The sequence below is a fragment of the Pristiophorus japonicus genome, chromosome 9 (genome assembly GCF_044704955.1).
Source record: "Pristiophorus japonicus isolate sPriJap1 chromosome 9, sPriJap1.hap1, whole genome shotgun sequence".
In the NCBI taxonomy this organism is placed as follows: domain Eukaryota; kingdom Metazoa; phylum Chordata; class Chondrichthyes; family Pristiophoridae; genus Pristiophorus; species Pristiophorus japonicus.
The window spans coordinates 151,306,538-151,328,427 of NC_091985.1; the positions used below are offsets into that span (position 1 = coordinate 151,306,538).

At 40.5% G+C, this 21,890-nt stretch overlaps 1 protein-coding gene across 1 annotated transcript in view; it reads left to right on the forward strand.

Moving 5' to 3' along the window:
- plg (plasminogen) overlaps nt 1–21,890 on the forward strand; it is a 283,880-nt gene that overhangs the window by 106,352 nt on the left and 155,638 nt on the right. The window contains exon 14 of the mRNA XM_070891008.1: nt 4,630–4,778. Within this exon, the coding sequence (XP_070747109.1) occupies nt 4,630–4,778 (149 nt within the window). The remainder of the gene's footprint in view (nt 1–4,629; nt 4,779–21,890) is intronic.

A 21,890-nucleotide genomic window follows, 5' to 3' on the forward strand; every position in this document is an offset into this window, starting at 1 on the left:
GGCGATGTCAATGCAATTTCTTCTGTGGAGCGAGTATTATACTCACAGGTCCTGGACAAATTTGACTCATTATTTCAACCCGGCATCGGCACTTTCATGGGGACCAAGGTAGTGATTCACATAAACCCGGATGCCAGGCCAGTACACCACAAGGTCAGAGTGGTGCCGTACGTGATGTGGGAAAAGATAGAATGCGAATTGGACCGCCTGCTGAGGGAAGGCATCATCTCGCCAGTCGAATTCAGTGACTGGGCGAGCCCGATCGTGCCGGTGCTCAAGGCGGATGGGTCGGTCAGGATATGTGGCGATTACAAGGCCACCATCAATCGGGTGTCACTCCAAGACCGGTACCCGCTACCGAGAGCGGAGGACCTCTTTGCGACGCTATCCGGTGGCAAACATTTTTCAAAATTGGACCTGACCTCAGCTTATATGACCCAGGAGCTGGCGAGTGAGTCGAAGAAACTGCCCACCATCACAACACACAAGGGGTTGTTTGAGTATAACAGATGTCCGTTCGGGATTCGTTCGGCCGCCGTGATCTTTCAGCGAAATAGGGAAAGCCTCCTCGTCGATTCCAAGGGTGGTGGTTTTTGAAGACGACATCCTCATCACGGGTCGCGATACTGAAGAACACCTCCACAACCTGGAGGAGGTGCTACGCAGACTGGACCGGGTAGGGCTGCGACTGAAAAAGGCGAAGTGCATCTTCTTAGCTCCAGAGGTAGAATTCCTGGGGAGGAGGGTAGCAGCAGACGGGATCAGACCCACTGCATCCAAAACGGTAGCGATCCAGAAAGCACCCAGACCCCGTAACATGACGGAGCTGCGTTCGTTCCTGGGGCTCCTGAACTATTTTGGTAACTTTCTTCCCAAAGTGAGCACGCTGTTAGAGCCGCAACATGTGCTCCTACGCAAAGGTCGTGATTGGGTCTGGGGGGACAGCCAGGAAAGGGCTTTTGATAGAGCACGCAATTTGTTATGCTCCAACAAACTGTTAACATTATATGACCCGTGTAAGAAACTTGTTTTAACGTGCGATGCGTCGTCCTATGGGATCGGGTGTGTGTTGCGCATGTGAATGCCAATGGTCAGTTACGGCCAGTAGCTTATGCCTCCAGAAATCTATCCCAGGCAGAAAGGGGCTACGTGATGGTAGAAAAGGAAGCGCTAGCATGTGTATATGCAGTAAAAAAAATGTGAGCTGGAGACAGATCACAAACCCCTAACATCCCTTTTGGCCGACAACAAGGCCATAAATGCGAATGCATCGGCCCACATACAGAGGTGGGCACTTATGTTAGCCGCCTATGACTACACAATTCGGCACAGATCGGGCAGTGAAAACAGCGCCGATGCACTCAGCAGGCTCCCACTAGCCACCACTGAGGGGGCAACTGAGCATGATGCTGAGATGGTCATGGCTGTTGAAGCTTTCGAAAGCTTCAACAGCCCGTCAGCTTAAAGTCTGGACAAATAAAGACCCGCTATTGTCTTTAGTTAAGAAATGTGTCCTGAATGGGGACTGGGCAGCCACGTACGGGGCATGCCCTGAGGAATTTGAACCGTTTCATAGGCGCAAGGATGAGCTCTCGATTCAGGCCGATTGCCAACTGTCATGCCGCAGATGGGCAGAGAGGTGTTTATCAGGGAACTTCACAATGAGCACCCAGGCATTGTCATGATGAAGCCAATTGCCAGGTCACCAGAGATAGATGCAGACCTGGAACTTTGTGTTCGCAGGTGCAACACGTGTGCTCAGCTAGGCAACGCACCCAGGGAAGCCCCCCTTAGCCCCTGGTCCTGGCCCGCCAAGCCATGGTCACGCATCCATGTGGACTAAGCAGGTCCTTTCATGGGAAAGATGTTTTTGGTTGTAGTAGACGCCTACTCCAAATGGTTTGAGTGTGCCATTTTAAATTCAAACACATCCTCTGCCACGGTAGAAAGTCTACGGACAATGTTCGCCGCCCATGGTCTACCGGATGTCTTGGTCAGCGACAATGGCCTGTGCTTCACAAGCACTGAATTTCAGGACTTCATGGCAGGCAATGGAATCAACCATGTCAGAACGGCACTGTTCAAGCCAGCCTCAAACAGCCAGATGGAACAAGCAGTGCAGATAATCTAACAGGGTATGCTCAGAATCCAAGGGGGTTCCCTACAAAGCCGCTTATCACGCCTCCTATTGGCCAATAGATCCCGACCACACTCGCTCACAGGGGTTCCACCCGCAGAGCTGCTAATGAAAAGGATGCTCAAAATCAGGCTATCCCTTATAGACCCTACTATGAAAGAAATTGTTGAGAGCAGGCGTCAGTCACAATGTGACTACCATGACAGGAATGCGAGGGCGCAATGTATTGATGTCAATGACCCTGTTTTTGCCCTTAATTACGCCGCAGGGCCCAAATGGCTTGCAGGCACTGTGATTGCCAAAGAGGGAAATAGGATTCTGGTAGTTAAACTTACCAATGGACAAATCTGCTGCAAACACGTGGATCAAACTAAAAGAAGGTTCAGCAACCCCATAGAAGAAGCAGAGGAAGAACACGATGCAGAGTTTACTCCACCACAGGTGACCGAACACCGGAACCAAGTGGAGGAGAGCCCAGTCACTGTGGGCAGTCTGGACAGGCCTAAGGCACTGCAAACAGCAGCCACTCAGGCCAGCGCCCAACAACTGGAGCCCCAACTTGGGCACTCTACATGGGAGCGTAAATCACCAGAGAGTCTTAACCTGTGATCCCAATAAGACTTTGGGGGGGGAGGTGATGTCATGTATTCAACTATCATTGTAACCCATGTATAAGCTGACCTAAGTTGTACACCTTGAGAACATTGACCACAAGAGGTGCACTTGTGGGAGACACTCCTAACCTGGACTTTCAGGTATAAAAGGGGAAGCTCCACCCACCTTCATCACTTGAGGTCTTGGGAATAAAGGTAACGGGTCACAGAGTGACCTTCTCTCAAGTATGGGCCTCGTGTGCATTTATACTGTATAGTAAGGACATATCAGTGGGAATCATCTTGGTCCAATTCTGAGGACCAAGGTGAGATTGTATAAGCGGCACTCAATCTGATGTAGTAGATGGTGAGTAAGGTGGAGATCAGAGGGCCAATTCCTCAATGTTGTGATAGTGAGTAGCAATGTGGTGAGAGTGACTTCCGAGGTTTCAAAAATGACCCAAATCTGTGGACAAAATGGAGTGAACAAGAGCCTTTCCATGAAGCAAGTAATGAGATGTAATGTGGCAGAATTTATGTGTTTTCCCAGCTGTCAGTGAATGAACTCACCAATGGTCACTAAGCTACCATCTCCCCTTTACAGATGAGGTACCTGACTTCCGTGAATCCCGTGCTCCTGCAGTTAAAGTCAAAAGCTAGCATTAAAATCACTCTTAGGGGTCAAAATTCCATTTGCAATGCCACCCGTTAGCGGCGGAGAGGGACAGCGAAGGACTTGTGGAGCAGGTTCCTGGGCTCACGGGAAATGTAGTTGGGCGGTGGGGGCAGCGTCACGAGGTACCGCTGTGCACACTGCCGCCAGCCACGTGGTGACATCATCGCGCGTGCAATGCCCCCTTGGCGCCGCTGCAGCTGCGATATTCGGTAGGTATGGTGGCCTCACTGGCAGGGATCCATGGGGCCTGGGATAGGTGGTGGGACGTCGGGGGATCCCTGGGCCAACTTTAATTTTTTCAGCAGTTATGTATTAATGTTCACAAGTGGGGAAGTGTGGGTGTGGGTCAGAGAAGTTTTCGGAAACTATTTTTTCCAATTTGTTCAACTGGCATGCCGGCAGCCTACCGACGGTAAATTGAGAAGGCCCCCCTGAGCACTCCTGAGTGTGCAGCGCCACTTTTAGCACTATTGCTCTCTCATCTTTGGGCGGCAAAACTGAATTTGGCACAGCTTGAGGCGGTAAAAATCGGCACAACGGCAGTACTGAATTTTGACGCCGAAATCTTTCAACGAGCACTGAATGCTTTCAGTGAGGCCGCCCGTCTCTGCCGATCGGGTCCGTGCCGCGCTTTCGAAGCCACCCAAGTTAAATGTGCGAGGGGACGGGATGCCTCCCTCAAACGTCACGTTGAGCGGGTTCCCAACACACTCGCTATTGCCGCCATTTGTCCAGCCGATCCGCCCCCAAACCCGCAGGGGTTGCAGAGGGAACATTCCTGCCATGGTTGCGTTTTATACCTTCTCGGTCTCTCAGTGCAATAATGACCCCCATACCTCAAGGCGTGAGTTCGGGGCCCAGGGGCAGCACGGGCTAGCCCACACTGCGATATGTGTGCGCACTAGGTCCGTGCAGCAGAGCTGGTCTCCAGTCGTCTTGGTTAATCCTTGCCACTGGATAAAGGCCAAGCTCTGTCAAGCCCGTGTGGTGGCTGGTGGGCAACGGCCACCCCACGTTACAAAATCCACGCACAGGCATCTTCCACCCTTCAGGATGTAGTTCGGGACCTGGAATATTAGGTCCTTCATTGAAACACCTGTGAACTCATCCCTTTTCGGCATGGAAGCAAGTCATCCTCATTTCAAGGGACTGCCTATGATGATGATGCACTGAACGAGATGGAGTCAATTTTTTCTCCTCTGTTGTTAATTATGTTTTGCCAGACTGCAAAATAAATAACGGAGAGACGTATCGTGGGACAGCATCGACCACATCAAGTGGCAGGACCTGCCAAGCTTGGTCAGCGATGACCCCCCATCAACACAGCAGATACACTCCTCAAACGCACCCGAACTCTGGACTGGAGAGCAACGTGAGTCGGCACAGAGTGTAATGTTTCACAGGTTGCACTTCATTGGCTCCATCCTGGCCTCTTGTTTATCACAACCGCCACCGCGTACTGATACAACCCCCCGCTGCTGTAGCACTTTACAACGGGGCAAGAAGGACACAGAGCAGGAGGTGGGAAACTAGGGGCTATAAGGAGGCTGAAAAGCAGATCGCCATCCCATAGAAAAGTTGGCAAATTCGGCCCATCGTGTCTGGGCTGGTGCTAACTCCACGTCACAGAGACTGAAGGAGTCCCTGCTCTCTTCACACCTTTTAATATCCTTCCACTTTCAGGGTTTGCCTCATTCTCCCTCGCATATCATGTCGAGTCCGCTTCGCGAGTCACTTATGGTGCAGCCGCCCATATCCTAGTGATCCATTGCGTGAAGCTTAATCCTTGTAGCCTGTGCCTTCAAGCACCCAGTGTAAGCCCTGCACTGACGGCGCTGGTCACTGCTGCGCCAAAACAGGCACACAACAGCATAAGGCGGACATTGCAGTGTGGGAAGGGGGGAGAGGGTGAAATTGTCAATGGGCGGGGATGGAAAGCAGGCAGCATTGCATGAGTCGCCCGTTTCATGCCCCGCACAATATTCATGATACAAGCGTGACATAAAACAGGGATGATTCTCGGTGTGAATAAAACGGGATGATTATCGGTGTGAATATAACGGGATGATTCTCAGTGTGAATAAAACCGGATGATTATCGTGTGAATATAACGGGATGATTATCGGGGTGAATATAACGGGATGATTATCCGTTTGACTATAACGGGGATGATCATCGGTGTGAATATAACGGGGATGATGATCGATGTGAATATAACGGGATGATTATCGGTGTGAATATAACGGGATGATTGTCGGTGTGAATATAACGGGGATGATTATCGGTGTGAATATAACGGGATGATTGTCGGTGTGAATATAACGGGGATGATTATCGGTGTGAATATAACGGGATGATTATCGGTGTGAATATAACGGGATGATTGTCGGTGTGAATATAACGGGGATGATTATAAGTGTGAAAATAACGGGATGATTATCCATGTGTATATATTACGGGATGATTATCGGTGTGAATATAACGGGGATGATCGATGTGAATATAACGGGGATGATGATCGATGTGAATATAACGGGATGATTATCGGTGTGAATATAACGGGGATGATGATCGATGTGAATATAACGGGATGATGATCGATGTGAATATAACGGGATGATTATCGGTGTGAATATAACGGGATGATTATCGGTGTGAGTATAACGGGATGATTATCGGTGTGAATATAACGGGGATGATTATCGGTGCGAATATAACGGGATGATTATCGGTGTGAATATAACGGGATGATTATTGGTGTGAATATAACGGGGATGATGATCGATGTGAATATAACGGGATGATTATCGGTGTGAATATAACGGGATGATTATCGGTGTGAATATAACGGGATGATTGTCGGTGTGAATATAACGGGATGATTGTCGGTGTGAATATAACGGGGATGATTATAAGTGTGAAAATAATGGGATGATTATCCATGTGTATATATTACGGGATGATTATCGGTGTGAATATAACGGGGATGATGATCGATGTGAATATAACGGGGATGATGATCGATGTGAATATAACGGGATGATTATCGGTGTGAATATAACGGGATGATTATAAGTGTATATATTACGGGATGATTATCGGTGTGAATATAACGGGATGATGATCGGTGTGAATATAACGGGGATGTTTATCAGTGTGAATATAATTGATGATTATCAATGTGAATATAACGGGGATCATTATCCGTGTGAATATAACGAGATGATTATCGGTGTGAATATAACGGGATGATTATGAGTGTGAATATAACGGGGATGATGATCAGTGTGAATATAACAGGGATGATTATCGATGTGAATATAACGGGGATGATTATAAGTGTATATATTACGGGATGATTATCGGTGTGAATATAACGGGATGATGATCGATGTGAATATAACGGGATGATTATCGGTGTGAATATAACGGGATGATTATGAGTGTGAATATAACGGGGATGATGATCAGTGTGAATATAACAGGGATGATTATCGATGTGAATATAACGGGATGATTATAAGTGTATATATTACGGGATGATTATCGGTGTGAATATAACGGGATGATGATCGGTGTGAATATAACGGGGATGTTTATCAGTGTGAATATAATTGATGATTATCAATGTGAATATAACGGGGATCATTATCCGTGTGAATATAACGAGATGATTATCGGTGGGAATATAACGGGATGATTATCAGTGTGAATATAACGCGATGATTATCCGTGTGAATATAACGGGGATGATTATCGGTGTGACAATAAAGGGGATGATTATCAGTGTGAATATAACGGGATGATTATAAGTGTGAATATAACGGGATGATTATCGGTGTGAATATAACGGGATGATTATCAGTGTGAATATAACGGGATGATTATCGGTGTGAATATAACGGGGATGATTATCGGTGTGGATATAACGGGATGATTATAAGTGTGAATATAACGGGGATGATTATCGATGTGAATATAACGGGATGATTATCGCTGTGGATATAACGGGGATGATTATCGATGTGGATATAACGGGATGATTATCGGTGTGAATATAACGGGGATGATTATAAGTGTGAATATAACGGGGATGATTATCAGTGTGAATATAATGGGATGGTTATCGGTGTGAATATAACGGGATGATTATCGGTGTGAATATAACGGGATAATTGTCGGTGTGAATATAACGGGATGATTGTCGGTGTGAATATAACGGGGATGATTATAAGTGTGAAAATAACGGGATGATTATCCATGTGTATATATTACGGGATGATTATCCATGTGTATATATTACGTGATGATTATCGGTGTGAATATAACGGGGATGATGATCGATGTGAATATAACGGGGATGATGATCGATGTGAATATAACGGGATGATTATCGGTATGAATATAACGGGATGATTATGAGTGTGAATATAACGGGATGATTATCAGTGTGAATATAACGGGGATGATGATCGATGTGAATATAACGGGGATGATGATCGATGTGAATATAACGGGATGATTATCGGTGTGAATATAACGGGGATGATGATCGATGTGAATATAACGGGGATGATGATCGATGTAATTATAACGGGATGATTATCGGTGTGAATATAACGGGATGATTATCGGTGTGAATATAACAGGGATGATTATCGATGTGAATATAACGGGATGATTATAAGTGTGAAAATAACGGGATGATTATCCATGTGTATATATTACGGGATGATTATCGGTGTGAATATAATGGGAGGATTATCGGTGTGAATATAACGGGGATGTTTATCAGTGTGAATTTAACGGGGATTATTATCCGTGTGAATATAACGGGATGATTATCGGTGGGAATATAACGGGATGATTATCAGTGTGAATATAACGCGATGATTATCCGTGTGAATATAACAGGGATGATTATCGATGTGAATATAACGGGATGATTATAAGTGTATATATTACGGGATGATTATCGGTGTGAATATAACGGGATGATGATCGGTGTGAATATAACGGGGATGTTTATCAGTGTGAATATAATTGATGATTATCAATGTGAATATAACGGGGATCATTATCCGTGTGAATATAACGAGATGATTATCGGTGGGAATATAACGGGATGATTATCAGTGTGAATATAACGCGATGATTATCCGTGTGAATATAACGGGGATGATTATCGGTGTGACAATAAAGGGGATGATTATCAGTGTGAATATAACGGGATGATTATAAGTGTGAATATAACGGGATGATTATCGGTGTGAATATAACGGGGATGATGATCGATGTGAATATAACGGGGATGATGATCGATGTAAATATAACGGGATGATTATCGGTGTGAATATAACGGGATGATTATCGGTGTGAATATAACGGGATGATTATCGGTGTGAATATAACAGGGATGATTATCGATGTGAATATAACGGGATGATTATAAGTGTGAAAATAACGGGATGATTATCCATGTGTATATATTACGGGATGATTATCGGTGTGAATATAATGGGAGGATTATCGGTGTGAATATAACGGGGATGTTTATCAGTGTGAATATAACGGGGATTATTATCCGTGTGAATATAACGGGATGATTATCGGTGGGAATATAACGGGATGATTATCAGTGTGAATATAACGCGATGATTATCCGTGTGAATATAACAGGGATGATTATCGATGTGAATATAACGGGATGATTATAAGTGTATATATTACGGGATGATTATCGGTGTGAATATAACGGGATGATGATCGGTGTGAATATAACGGGGATGTTCATCAGTGTGAATATAATTGATGATTATCAATGTGAATATAACGGGGATCATTATCCGTGTGAATATAACGAGATGATTATCGGTGGGAATATAACGGGATGATTATCAGTGTGAATATAACGCGATGATTATCCGTGTGAATATAACGGGGATGATTATCGGTGCGAATATAACGGGATGATTATCGGTGTGAATATAACGGGATGATTATTGGTGTGAATATAACGGGGATGATGATCGATGTGAATATAACGGGATGATTATCGGTGTGAATATAACGGGATGATTATCGGTGTGAATATAACGGGATGATTGTCGGTGTGAATATAACGGGATGATTGTCGGTGTGAATATAACGGGGATGATTATAAGGGTGAAAATAATGGGATGATTATCCATGTGTATATATTACGGGATGATTATCGGTGTGAATATAACGGGGATGATGATCGATGTGAATATAACGGGGATGATGATCGATGTGAATATAACGGGATGATTATCGGTGTGAATATAACGGGATGATTATGAGTGTGAATATAACGGGGATGATGATCAGTGTGAATATAACAGGGATGATTATCGATGTGAATATAACGGGGATGTTTATCAGTGTGAATTTAACGGGGATTATTATCCGTGTGAATATAACGGGATGATTATCGGTGGGAATATAACGGGATGATTATCAGTGTGAATATAACGCGATGATTATCCGTGTGAATATAACAGGGATGATTATCGATGTGAATATAACGGGATGATTATAAGTGTATATATTACGGGATGATTATCGGTGTGAATATAACGGGATGATGATCGGTGTGAATATAACGGGGATGTTTATCAGTGTGAATATAATTGATGATTATCAATGTGAATATAACGGGGATCATTATCCGTGTGAATATAACGAGATGATTATCGGTGGGAATATAACGGGATGATTATCAGTGTGAATATAACGCGATGATTATCCGTGTGAATATAACGGGGATGATTATCGGTGCGAATATAACGGGATGATTATCGGTGTGAATATAACGGGATGATTATTGGTGTGAATATAACGGGGATGATGATCGATGTGAATATAACGGGATGATTATCGGTGTGAATATAACGGGATGATTATCGGTGTGAATATAACGGGATGATTGTCGGTGTGAATATAACGGGATGATTATAAGTGTGAATATAACGGGGATGATTATCGATGTGAATATAACGGGATGATTATCCATGTGTATATATTACGGGATGATTATCGGTGTGAATATAACGGGGATGATGATCGATGTGAATATAACGGGGATGATGATCGATGTGAATATAACGGGATGATTATCGGTGTGAATATAACGGGATGATTATCGGTGTGAATATAACGGGATGATTATCAGTGTGAATATAACGGGATGATTATCGGTGTGAATATAACGGGGATGATTATCGGTGTGGATATAACGGGATGATTATAAGTGTGAATATAACGGGGATGATTATCGATGTGAATATAACGGGATGATTATCGGTGTGGATATAACGGGGATGATTATCGATGTGGATATAACGGGATGATTATCGGTGTGAATATAACGGGGATGATTATAAGTGTGAATATAACGGGGATGATTATCAGTGTGAATATAACGGGGATGATTATCAGTGTGAATATAACGGGATGGTTATCGGTGTGAATATAACGGGATGATTATCGGTGTGAATATAACGGGATAATTGTCGGTGTGAATATAACGGGATGATTGTCGGTGTGAATATAACGGGGATGATTATAAGTGTGAAAATAACGGGATGATTATCCATGTGTATATATTACGGGATGATTATCCATGTGTATATATTACGTGATGATTATCGGTGTGAATATAACGGGGATGATGATCGATGTGAATATAACGGGGATGATGATCGATGTGAATATAACGGGATGATTATCGGTATGAATATAACGGGATGATTATGAGTGTGAATATAACGGGATGATTATCAGTGTGAATATAACGGGGATGATGATCGATGTGAATATAACGGGGATGATGATCGATGTGAATATAACGGGATGATTATCGGTGTGAATATAACGGGGATGATGATCGATGTGAATATAACGGGGATGATGATCGATGTAATTATAACGGGATGATTATCGGTGTGAATATAACGGGATGATTATCGGTGTGAATATAACAGGGATGATTATCGATGTGAATATAACGGGATGATTATAAGTGTGAAAATAACGGGATGATTATCCATGTGTATATATTACGGGATGATTATCGGTGTGAATATAATGGGAGGATTATCGGTGTGAATATAACGGGGATGTTTATCAGTGTGAATATAACGGGGATTATTATCCGTGTGAATATAACGGGATGATTATCGGTGGGAATATAACGGGATGATTATCAGTGTGAATATAACGCGATGATTATCCGTGTGAATATAACAGGGATGATTATCGATGTGAATATAACGGGATGATTATAAGTGTATATATTACGGGATGATTATCGGTGTGAATATAACGGGATGATGATCGGTGTGAATATAACGGGGATGTTTATCAGTGTGAATATAATTGATGATTATCAATGTGAATATAACGGGGATCATTATCCGTGTGAATATAACGAGATGATTATCGGTGGGAATATAACGGGATGATTATAAGTGTGAAAATAACGGGATGATTATCCATGTGTATATATTACGGGATGATTATCGGTGTGAATATAATGGGAGGATTATCGGTGTGAATATAACGGGGATGTTTATCAGTGTGAATATAACGGGGATTATTATCCGTGTGAATATAACGGGATGATTATCGGTGGGAATATAACGGGATGATTATCAGTGTGAATATAACGCGATGATTATCCGTGTGAATATAACAGGGATAATTATCGATGTGAATATAACGGGATGATTATAAGTGTATATATTACGGGATGATTATCGGTGTGAATATAACGGGATGATGATCGGTGTGAATATAACGGGGATGTTTATCAGTGTGAATATAATTGATGATTATCAATGTGAATATAACGGGGATCATTATCCGTGTGAATATAACGAGATGATTATCGGTGGGATTATAACGGGATGATTATCAGTGTGAATATAACGCGATGATTATCCGTGTGAATATAACGGGGATGATTATCGGTGTGACAATAAAGGGGATGATTATCAGTGTGAATATAATGGGATGATTATAAGTGTGAATATAATGGGATGATTATCGGTGTGAATATAACGGGATGATTATCAGTGTGAATATAACGGGATGATTATCGGTGTGAATATAACGGGGATGATTATCGATGTGAATATAACGGGATGATTATAAGTGTGAATATAACGGATGATTATCGGTGTGAATGTAACGGATGATTATCGGTGGGAATATAACGGGATGATTATCGGTGTGAATATAACGGATGATTATCGGTGTGAATATAACGGGGATGATTATCGGTGTGAATATAACGGATGATTATCGGTGTGAATATAACGGGGATGATTATCGGTGTGGATATAACGGGATGATTATAAGTGTGAATATAACGGGGATGATTATCGATGTGAATATAACGGGATGATTATCGGTGTGAATATAACGGGGATGATTATAAGTGTGAATATAACGGGGATGATTATCAGTGTGAATATAACGGGATGGTTATCAGTGTGAATATAACGGGATGGTTATCGGTGTGAATATAACGGGATGATTATCGGTGTGAATATAACGGGGATGATTATCGGTGTGAATATAACAGGGATGATTATCGATGTGAATATAACGGGATGATTATAAGTGTGAAAATAACGGGATGATTATCCATGTGTATATATTACGGGATGATTATCGGTGTGAATATAATGGGAGGATTATCGGTGTGAATATAACGGGGATGTTTATCAGTGTGAATATAACGGGGATTATTATCCGTGTGAATATAACGGGATGATTATCGGTGGGAATATAACGGGATGATTATCAGTGTGAATATAACGCGATGATTATCCGTGTGAATATAACAGGGATGATTATCGATGTGAATATAACGGGATGATTATAAGTGTATATATTACGGGATGATTATCGGTGTGAATATAACGGGATGATGATCGGTGTGAATATAACGGGGATGTTCATCAGTGTGAATATAATTGATGATTATCAATGTGAATATAACGGGGATCATTATCCGTGTGAATATAACGAGATGATTATCGGTGGGAATATAACGGGATGATTATCAGTGTGAATATAACGCGATGATTATCCGTGTGAATATAACGGGGATGATTATCGGTGCGAATATAACGGGATGATTATCGGTGTGAATATAACGGGATGATTATTGGTGTGAATATAACGGGGATGATGATCGATGTGAATATAACGGGATGAATATCGGTGTGAATATAACGGGATGATTATCGGTGTGAATATAACGGGATGATTGTCGGTGTGAATATAACGGGATGATTGTCGGTGTGAATATAACGGGGATGATTATAAGTGTGAAAATAATGGGATGATTATCCATGTGTATATATTACGGGATGATTATCGGTGTGAATATAACGGGGATGATGATCGATGTGAATATAACGGGGATGATGATCGATGTGATATTAACGGGATGATTATCGGTGTGAATATAACGGGATGATTATGAGTGTGAATATAACGGGGATGATGATCAGTGTGAATATAACAGGGATGATTATCGATGTGAATATAACGGGGATGATTATAAGTGTATATATTACGGGATGATTATCGGTGTGAATATAACGGGATGATGATCGATGTGAATATAACGGGATGATTATCGGTGTGAATATAACGGGATGATTATGAGTGTGAATATAACGGGGATGATGATCAGTGTGAATATAACAGGGATGATTATCGATGTGAATATAACGGGATGATTATAAGTGTATATATTACGGGATGATTATCGGTGTGAATATAACGGGATGATGATCGGTGTGAATATAACGGGGATGTTTATCAGTGTGAATATAATTGATGATTATCAATGTGAATATAACGGGGATCATTATCCGTGTGAATATAACGAGATGATTATCGGTGGGAATATAACGGGATGATTATCAGTGTGAATATAACGCGATAATTATCCGTGTGAATATAACGGGGATGATTATCGGTGTGACAATAAAGGGGATGATTATCAGTGTGAATATAACGGGATGATTATAAGTGTGAATATAACGGGATGATTATCGGTGTGAATATAACGGGATGATTATCAGTGTGAATATAACGGGATGATTATCGGTGTGAATATAACGGGGATGATTATCGGTGTGGATATAACGGGATGATTATAAGTGTGAATATAACGGGGATGATTATCGATGTGAATATAACGGGATGATTATCGGTGTGGATATAACGGGGATGATTATCGATGTGGATATAACGGGATGATTATCGGTGTGAATATAACGGGGATGATTATAAGTGTGAATATAACGGGGATGATTATCAGTGTGAATATAACGGGATGGTTATCGGTGTGAATATAACGGGATGATTATCGGTGTGAATATAACGGGATAATTGTCGGTGTGAATATAACGGGATGATTGTCGGTGTGAATATAACGGGGATGATTATAAGTGTGAAAATAACGGGATGATTATCCATGTGTATATATTACGGGATGATTATCCATGTGTATATATTACGTGATGATTATCGGTGTGAATATAACGGGGATGATGATCGATGTGAATATAACGGGGATGATGATCGATGTGAATATAACGGGATGATTATCGGTATGAATATAACGGGATGATTATGAGTGTGAATATAACGGGATGATTATCAGTGTGAATATAACGGGGATGATGATCGATGTGAATATAACGGGGATGATGATCGATGTGAATATAACGGGATGATTATCGGTGTGAATATAACGGGGATGATGATCGATGTGAATATAACGGGGATGATGATCGATGTAATTATAACGGGATGATTATCGGTGTGAATATAACGGGATGATTATCGGTGTGAATATAACAGGGATGATTATCGATGTGAATATAACGGGATGATTATAAGTGTGAAAATAACGGGATGATTATCCATGTGTATATATTACGGGATGATTATCGGTGTGAATATAATGGGAGGATTATCGGTGTGAATATAACGGGGATGTTTATCAGTGTGAATTTAACGGGGATTATTATCCGTGTGAATATAACGGGATGATTATCGGTGGGAATATAACGGGATGATTATCAGTGTGAATATAACGCGATGATTATCCGTGTGAATATAACAGGGATGATTATCGATGTGAATATAACGGGATGATTTTAAGTGTATATATTACGGGATGATTATCGGTGTGAATATAACGGGATGATGATCGGTGTGAATATAACGGGGATGTTTATCAGTGTGAATATAATTGATGATTATCAATGTGAATATAACGGGGATCATTATCCGTGTGAATATAACGAGATGATTATCGGTGGGAATATAACGGGATGATTATCAGTGTGAATATAACGCGATGATTATCCGTGTGAATATAACGGGGATGATTATCGGTGTGACAATAAAGGGGATGATTATCAGTGTGAATATAACGGGATGATTATAAGTGTGAATATAACGGGATGATTATCGGTGTGAATATAACGGGGATGATGATCGATGTGAATATAACGGGGATGATGATCGATGTAAATATAACGGGATGATTATCGGTGTGAATATAACGGGATGATTATCGGTGTGAATATAACAGGGATGATTATCGATGTGAATATAACGGGATGATTATAAGTGTGAAAATAACGGGATGATTATCCATGTGTATATATTACGGGATGATTATCGGTGTGAATATAATGGGAGGATTATCGGTGTGAATATAACGGGGATGTTTATCAGTGTGAATATAACGGGGATTATTATCCGTGTGAATATAACGGGATGATTATCGGTGGGAATATAACGGGATGATTATCAGTGTGAATATAACGCGATGATTATCCGTGTGAATATAACAGGGATGATTATCGATGTGAATATAACGGGATGATTATAAGTGTATATATTACGGGATGATTATCGGTGTGAATATAACGGGATGATGATCGGTGTGAATATAACGGGGATGATTATCAGTGTGAATATAATTGATGATTATCAATGTGAATATAACGGGGATCATTATCCGTGTGAATATAACGAGATGATTATCGGTGGGAATATAACGGGATGATTATCAGTGTGAATATAACGCGATGATTATCCGTGTGAATATAACGGGGATGATTATCGGTGTGACAATAAAGGGGATGATTATCAGTGTGAATATAATGGGATGATTATAAGTGTGAATATAACGGGATGATTATCGGTGTGAATATAACGGGATGATTATCAGTGTGAATATAACGGGATGATTATCGGTGTGAATATAACGGGGATGATTATCGATGTGAATATAACGGGATGATTATAAGTGTGAATATAACGGATGATTATCGGTGTGAATGTAACGGATGATTATCGGTGGGAATATAACGGGATGATTATCGGTGTGAATATAACGGGATGATTATCAGTGTGAATATAACGGGATGATTATCGGTGTGAATATAACGGGATGATTATCGGTGTGAATATAACGGATGATTATCGGTGTGAATATAACGGGGATGATTATCGGTGTGGATATAACGGGATGATTATAAGTGTGAATATAACGGGGATGATTATCGATGTGAATATAACGGGATGATTATCGGTGTGAATATAACGGGGATGATTATAAGTGTGAATATAACGGGGATGATTATCAGTGTGAATATAACGGGATGGTTATCAGTGTGAATATAACGGGATGGCTTTCGGTGTGAATATAACGGGATGATTATCGGTGTGAATATAACGGGGATGATTATAAGTGTGAATATAACGGGGATGATTATCAGTGTGAATATAACGGGATGGTTATCAGTGTGAATATAACGGGATGATTATCGGTGTGAATATAACGGGGATGATTATAAGTGTGAATATAACGGGGATGATTATCAGTGTGAATATAACGGGATGGTTATCAGTGTGAATATAACGGGGATTATTATCCGTGTGAATATAACGGGATGATTATCAGTGTGAATATAACGCGATGATTATCCGTGTGAATATAACGGGATGATTATCGGTGTGAATATAACGGGATAATTGTCGGTGTGAATATAACGGGATGGTTATCGGTGTGAATATAACGGGATGATTATCGGTGTGAATATAACGGGATGATTATAAGTGTGAAAATAACGGGATGATTATCCATGTGTATATATTACGGGATGATTATCCATGTGTATATATTACGGGATGATTATCCATGTGTATATATTACGTGATGATTATCGGTGTGAATATAACGGGGATGATGATCGATGTGAATATAACGGGGATGATGATCGATGTGAATATAACGGGATGATTATCGGTGTGAATATAACGGGATGATTATGAGTGTGAATATAACGGGATGATTATCAGTGTGAATATAACGGGGATGATGATCGATGTGAATATAACGGGGATGATGATCGATGTGAATATAACGGGATGATTATCGGTATGAATATAACGGGGATGATGATCGATGTGAATATAACGGGATGATTATCGGTGTGAATATAACGGGATGATTATCGGTGTGAAAATAACGGGATGGTTATCAGTGTGAATATAACGGGATGATTATCGGTGTGAATATAACGGGGATGATTATAAGTGTGAATATAACGGGGATGATTATCAGTGTGAATATAACGGGATGGTTATCAGTGTGAATATAACGGGATGGTTATCAGTGTGAATATAACGGGGATTATTATCCGTGTGAATATAACGGGATGATTATCAGTGTGAATATAACGCGATGATTATCCGTGTGAATATAACGGGATGATTATCGGTGTGAATATAACGGGATGGTTATCGGTGTGAATATAACGGGATGATTATAAGTGTGAAAATAACGGGATGATTATCCATGTGTATATATTACGGGATGATTATCCATGTGTATATATTACGGGATGATTATCCATGTGTATATATTACGTGATGATTATCGGTGTGAATATAACGGGGATGATGATCGATGTGAATATAACGGGGATGATGATCGATGTGAATATAACGGGATGATTATCGGTGTGAATATAACGGGATGATTATGAGTGTGAATATAACGGGATGATTATCAGTGTGAATATAACGGGGATGATGATCGATGTGAATATAACGGGGATGATGATCGATGTGAATATAACGGGATGATTATCGGTATGAATATAACGGGGATGATGATCGATGTGAATATAACGGGGATGATGATCGATGTGAATATAACGGGATGATTATCGGTGTGAATATAACGGGATGATTATCGGTGTGAAAATAACGGGATGATTATCCATGTGTATATATTACGGGATGATTATCGGGGTGAATATAATGGGAGGATTATCGGTGTGTATATAACGGGGATGTTTATCAGTGTGAATATAATTGATGATCATCAGTGTGAATATAACGGGGATTATTATCCGTGTGAATACAACGGGATGATTATCGGTGGGAATATAACGGGATGATTATCAGTGTGAATATAACGCGATGATTATCCGTGTGAATATAACGGGGATGATTATCGGTGTGACAATAACGGGGATGATTATCGGTGTGACAATAACGGGGATGATTATCGGTGTGACAATAACGGGGATGATTATCGGTGTAAATATAACGGAGATGATTATCGGTGTGAATATAACGGGGATGATTATCGGTGTGACAATAACGGGGATGATTATCGGTGTAAATATAACGGAGATGATTATCGGTGTGAATATAACGGGGATGATTATCAGTGTGAATATAACGGGATGATTATCGGTGTGAATATAACAGGGATGATTATCGATGTGAATATAACGGGATGATTATCGGTGTGAAAATAACGGGATGATTATCCATGTGTATATATTACGGGATGATTATCGGTGTGAATATAACGGGAGGATTATCGGTGTGAATATAACGGGGATGTTTATCAGTGTGAATATAATTGACGATTATCAGTGTGAATATAACGGGGATTATTATCCGTGTGAATATAACGGGATGATTATCGGTGGGAATATAACACGATGATTATCCGTGTGAATATAACGGGGATGATTATCGGTGTGACAATAACGGGGATGATTATCGGTGTGAATATAACGGGGATGATTATCGGTGTGAATATAACGGGGATGATTATCAGTGTGAATATAACGGGATGATTATAAGTGTGAATATAACGGGATGATTATCGGTGTGAATATAACGGGATGATTATCGGTGTGAATATAACAGGGATGATTATCGATGTGAATATGACGAGATGATTATCAATGTGAATATAACGGGGATGATGATCGATGTGAAAATAACGGGATGATTATCGGTGTGAATATAACGAGATGATTATCGGTGTGAATATAACGGGATGATTATAAGTGTGAAAATAACGGGATGATTATCCATGTGTATATATTACGGGATGATTATCGGTGTGAATATAACGGGATGATGATCGGTGTGAATATAACAGGATGATTATCGGTGTGAATATAACGGGGATGTTCATCAGTGTGAATATAATTGATGATTATCAATGTGAATATAACGGGGATCATTATCCGTGTGAATATAACGAGATGATTATTGGTGGGAATATAACGGGATGATTATCAGTGTGAATATAACGCGATGATTATCCGTGTGAATATAACGGGGATGATTATCAGTGTGAATATAACGGGGATGATTATCAATGTGAATATAACGGGGATGATTATCAATGTGAATATAACGGGATGATTATCGGTGTGAATATAACGGGATGATTATCGGTGTGAATATAATGGGATGATTATCGGTGTGAATATAACGGGATGATTGTCGGTGTGAATATAACGGGGATGATTGTCGGTGTGAATATAACGGGATGATTGTCGGTGTGAATATAACGGGGCTGATTATAAGTGTGAAAATAACGGGATGATTATCCATGTGTATATATTACGGGATGATTATCGGTGTGAATATAACGGGGATGATGATCGATGTGAATATAACGGGATGATTATAAGTGTGAAAATAATGGGATGATTATAAGTGTGAATATAATGGGATGATTATCGGTGTGAAAATAACGGGATGATTATCCATGTGTATATATTACGGGAGGATTATCGGTGTGAATATAACGAGGATGTTTATCAGTGTGAATATAATTGATGATTATCAGTGTGAATATAACGGGGATTATTATCCGTGTGAATATAACGGGATGATTATCGGTGTGAATATAACGGGGATGATTATAAGTGTGAAAATAACGGGATGATTATCCATGTGTATATATTACGCGATGATTATCGGTGTGAATATAACGGGGATTATTATCCGTGTGAATATAACGTAATGATTATCGGTGTGACAATAACGGGGATTATTATCCGTGTGAATATAACGGGATGATTATCGGTGTGAATATAACGCGATGATTATCCGTGTGAATATAACAGGGATGATTATCGATGTGAATATAACGGGATGATTTTAAGTGTATATATTACGGGATGATTATCGGTGTGAATATAACGGGATGATTATCGATGTGAATATGACGAGATGATTATCAATGTAAATATAACGGGGATGATGATCGATGTGAAAATAACGGGATGATTATCGGTGTGAATATAACGAGATGATTATCGGTGTGAATATAACGGGATGATTATCGATGTGAATATGACGAGATGATTATCAATGTAAATATAACGGGGATGATGATCGATGTGAAAATAACGGGATGATTATCGGTGTGAATATAACGGGATGATTATCGGTGTCAATATAACGGGATGATTATCGGTGGGAATATAACGGGATGATTATCGATGTGAATATGACGAGATGATTATCAATGTAAATATAACGGGGATGATGATCGATGTGAAAATAACGGGATGATTATCGGTGTGAATATAACGAGATGATTATCGGTGTGAATATAACGGGGATGATTATCAGTGTGAATATAACGGAGATGATTATCGGTGTGAATATAACGGGATGATTATCGATGTGAATATGACGAGATGATTATCAATGTAAATATAACGGGGATGATGATCGATGTGAAAATAACGGGATGATTATCGTTGTGAATATAACGAGATGATTATCGGTGTGAATATAACGGGATGATTGTCGGTGTGAATATAACGGGGATGATTATAAGCGTGAAAATAACGGGATGATTATCCATGTGTATACATTACGGGATGATTATCGGTGTGAATATAACGGGATGATGATCGGTGTGAATATAACAGGATGATTATCGGTGTGAATATAACGGGGATGTTCATCAGTGTGAATATAATTGATGATTATCAATGTGAATATAACGGGGATCATTATCCGTGTGAATATAACGAGATGATTATCGGTGGGAATATAACGGGATGATTATCAGTGTGAATAT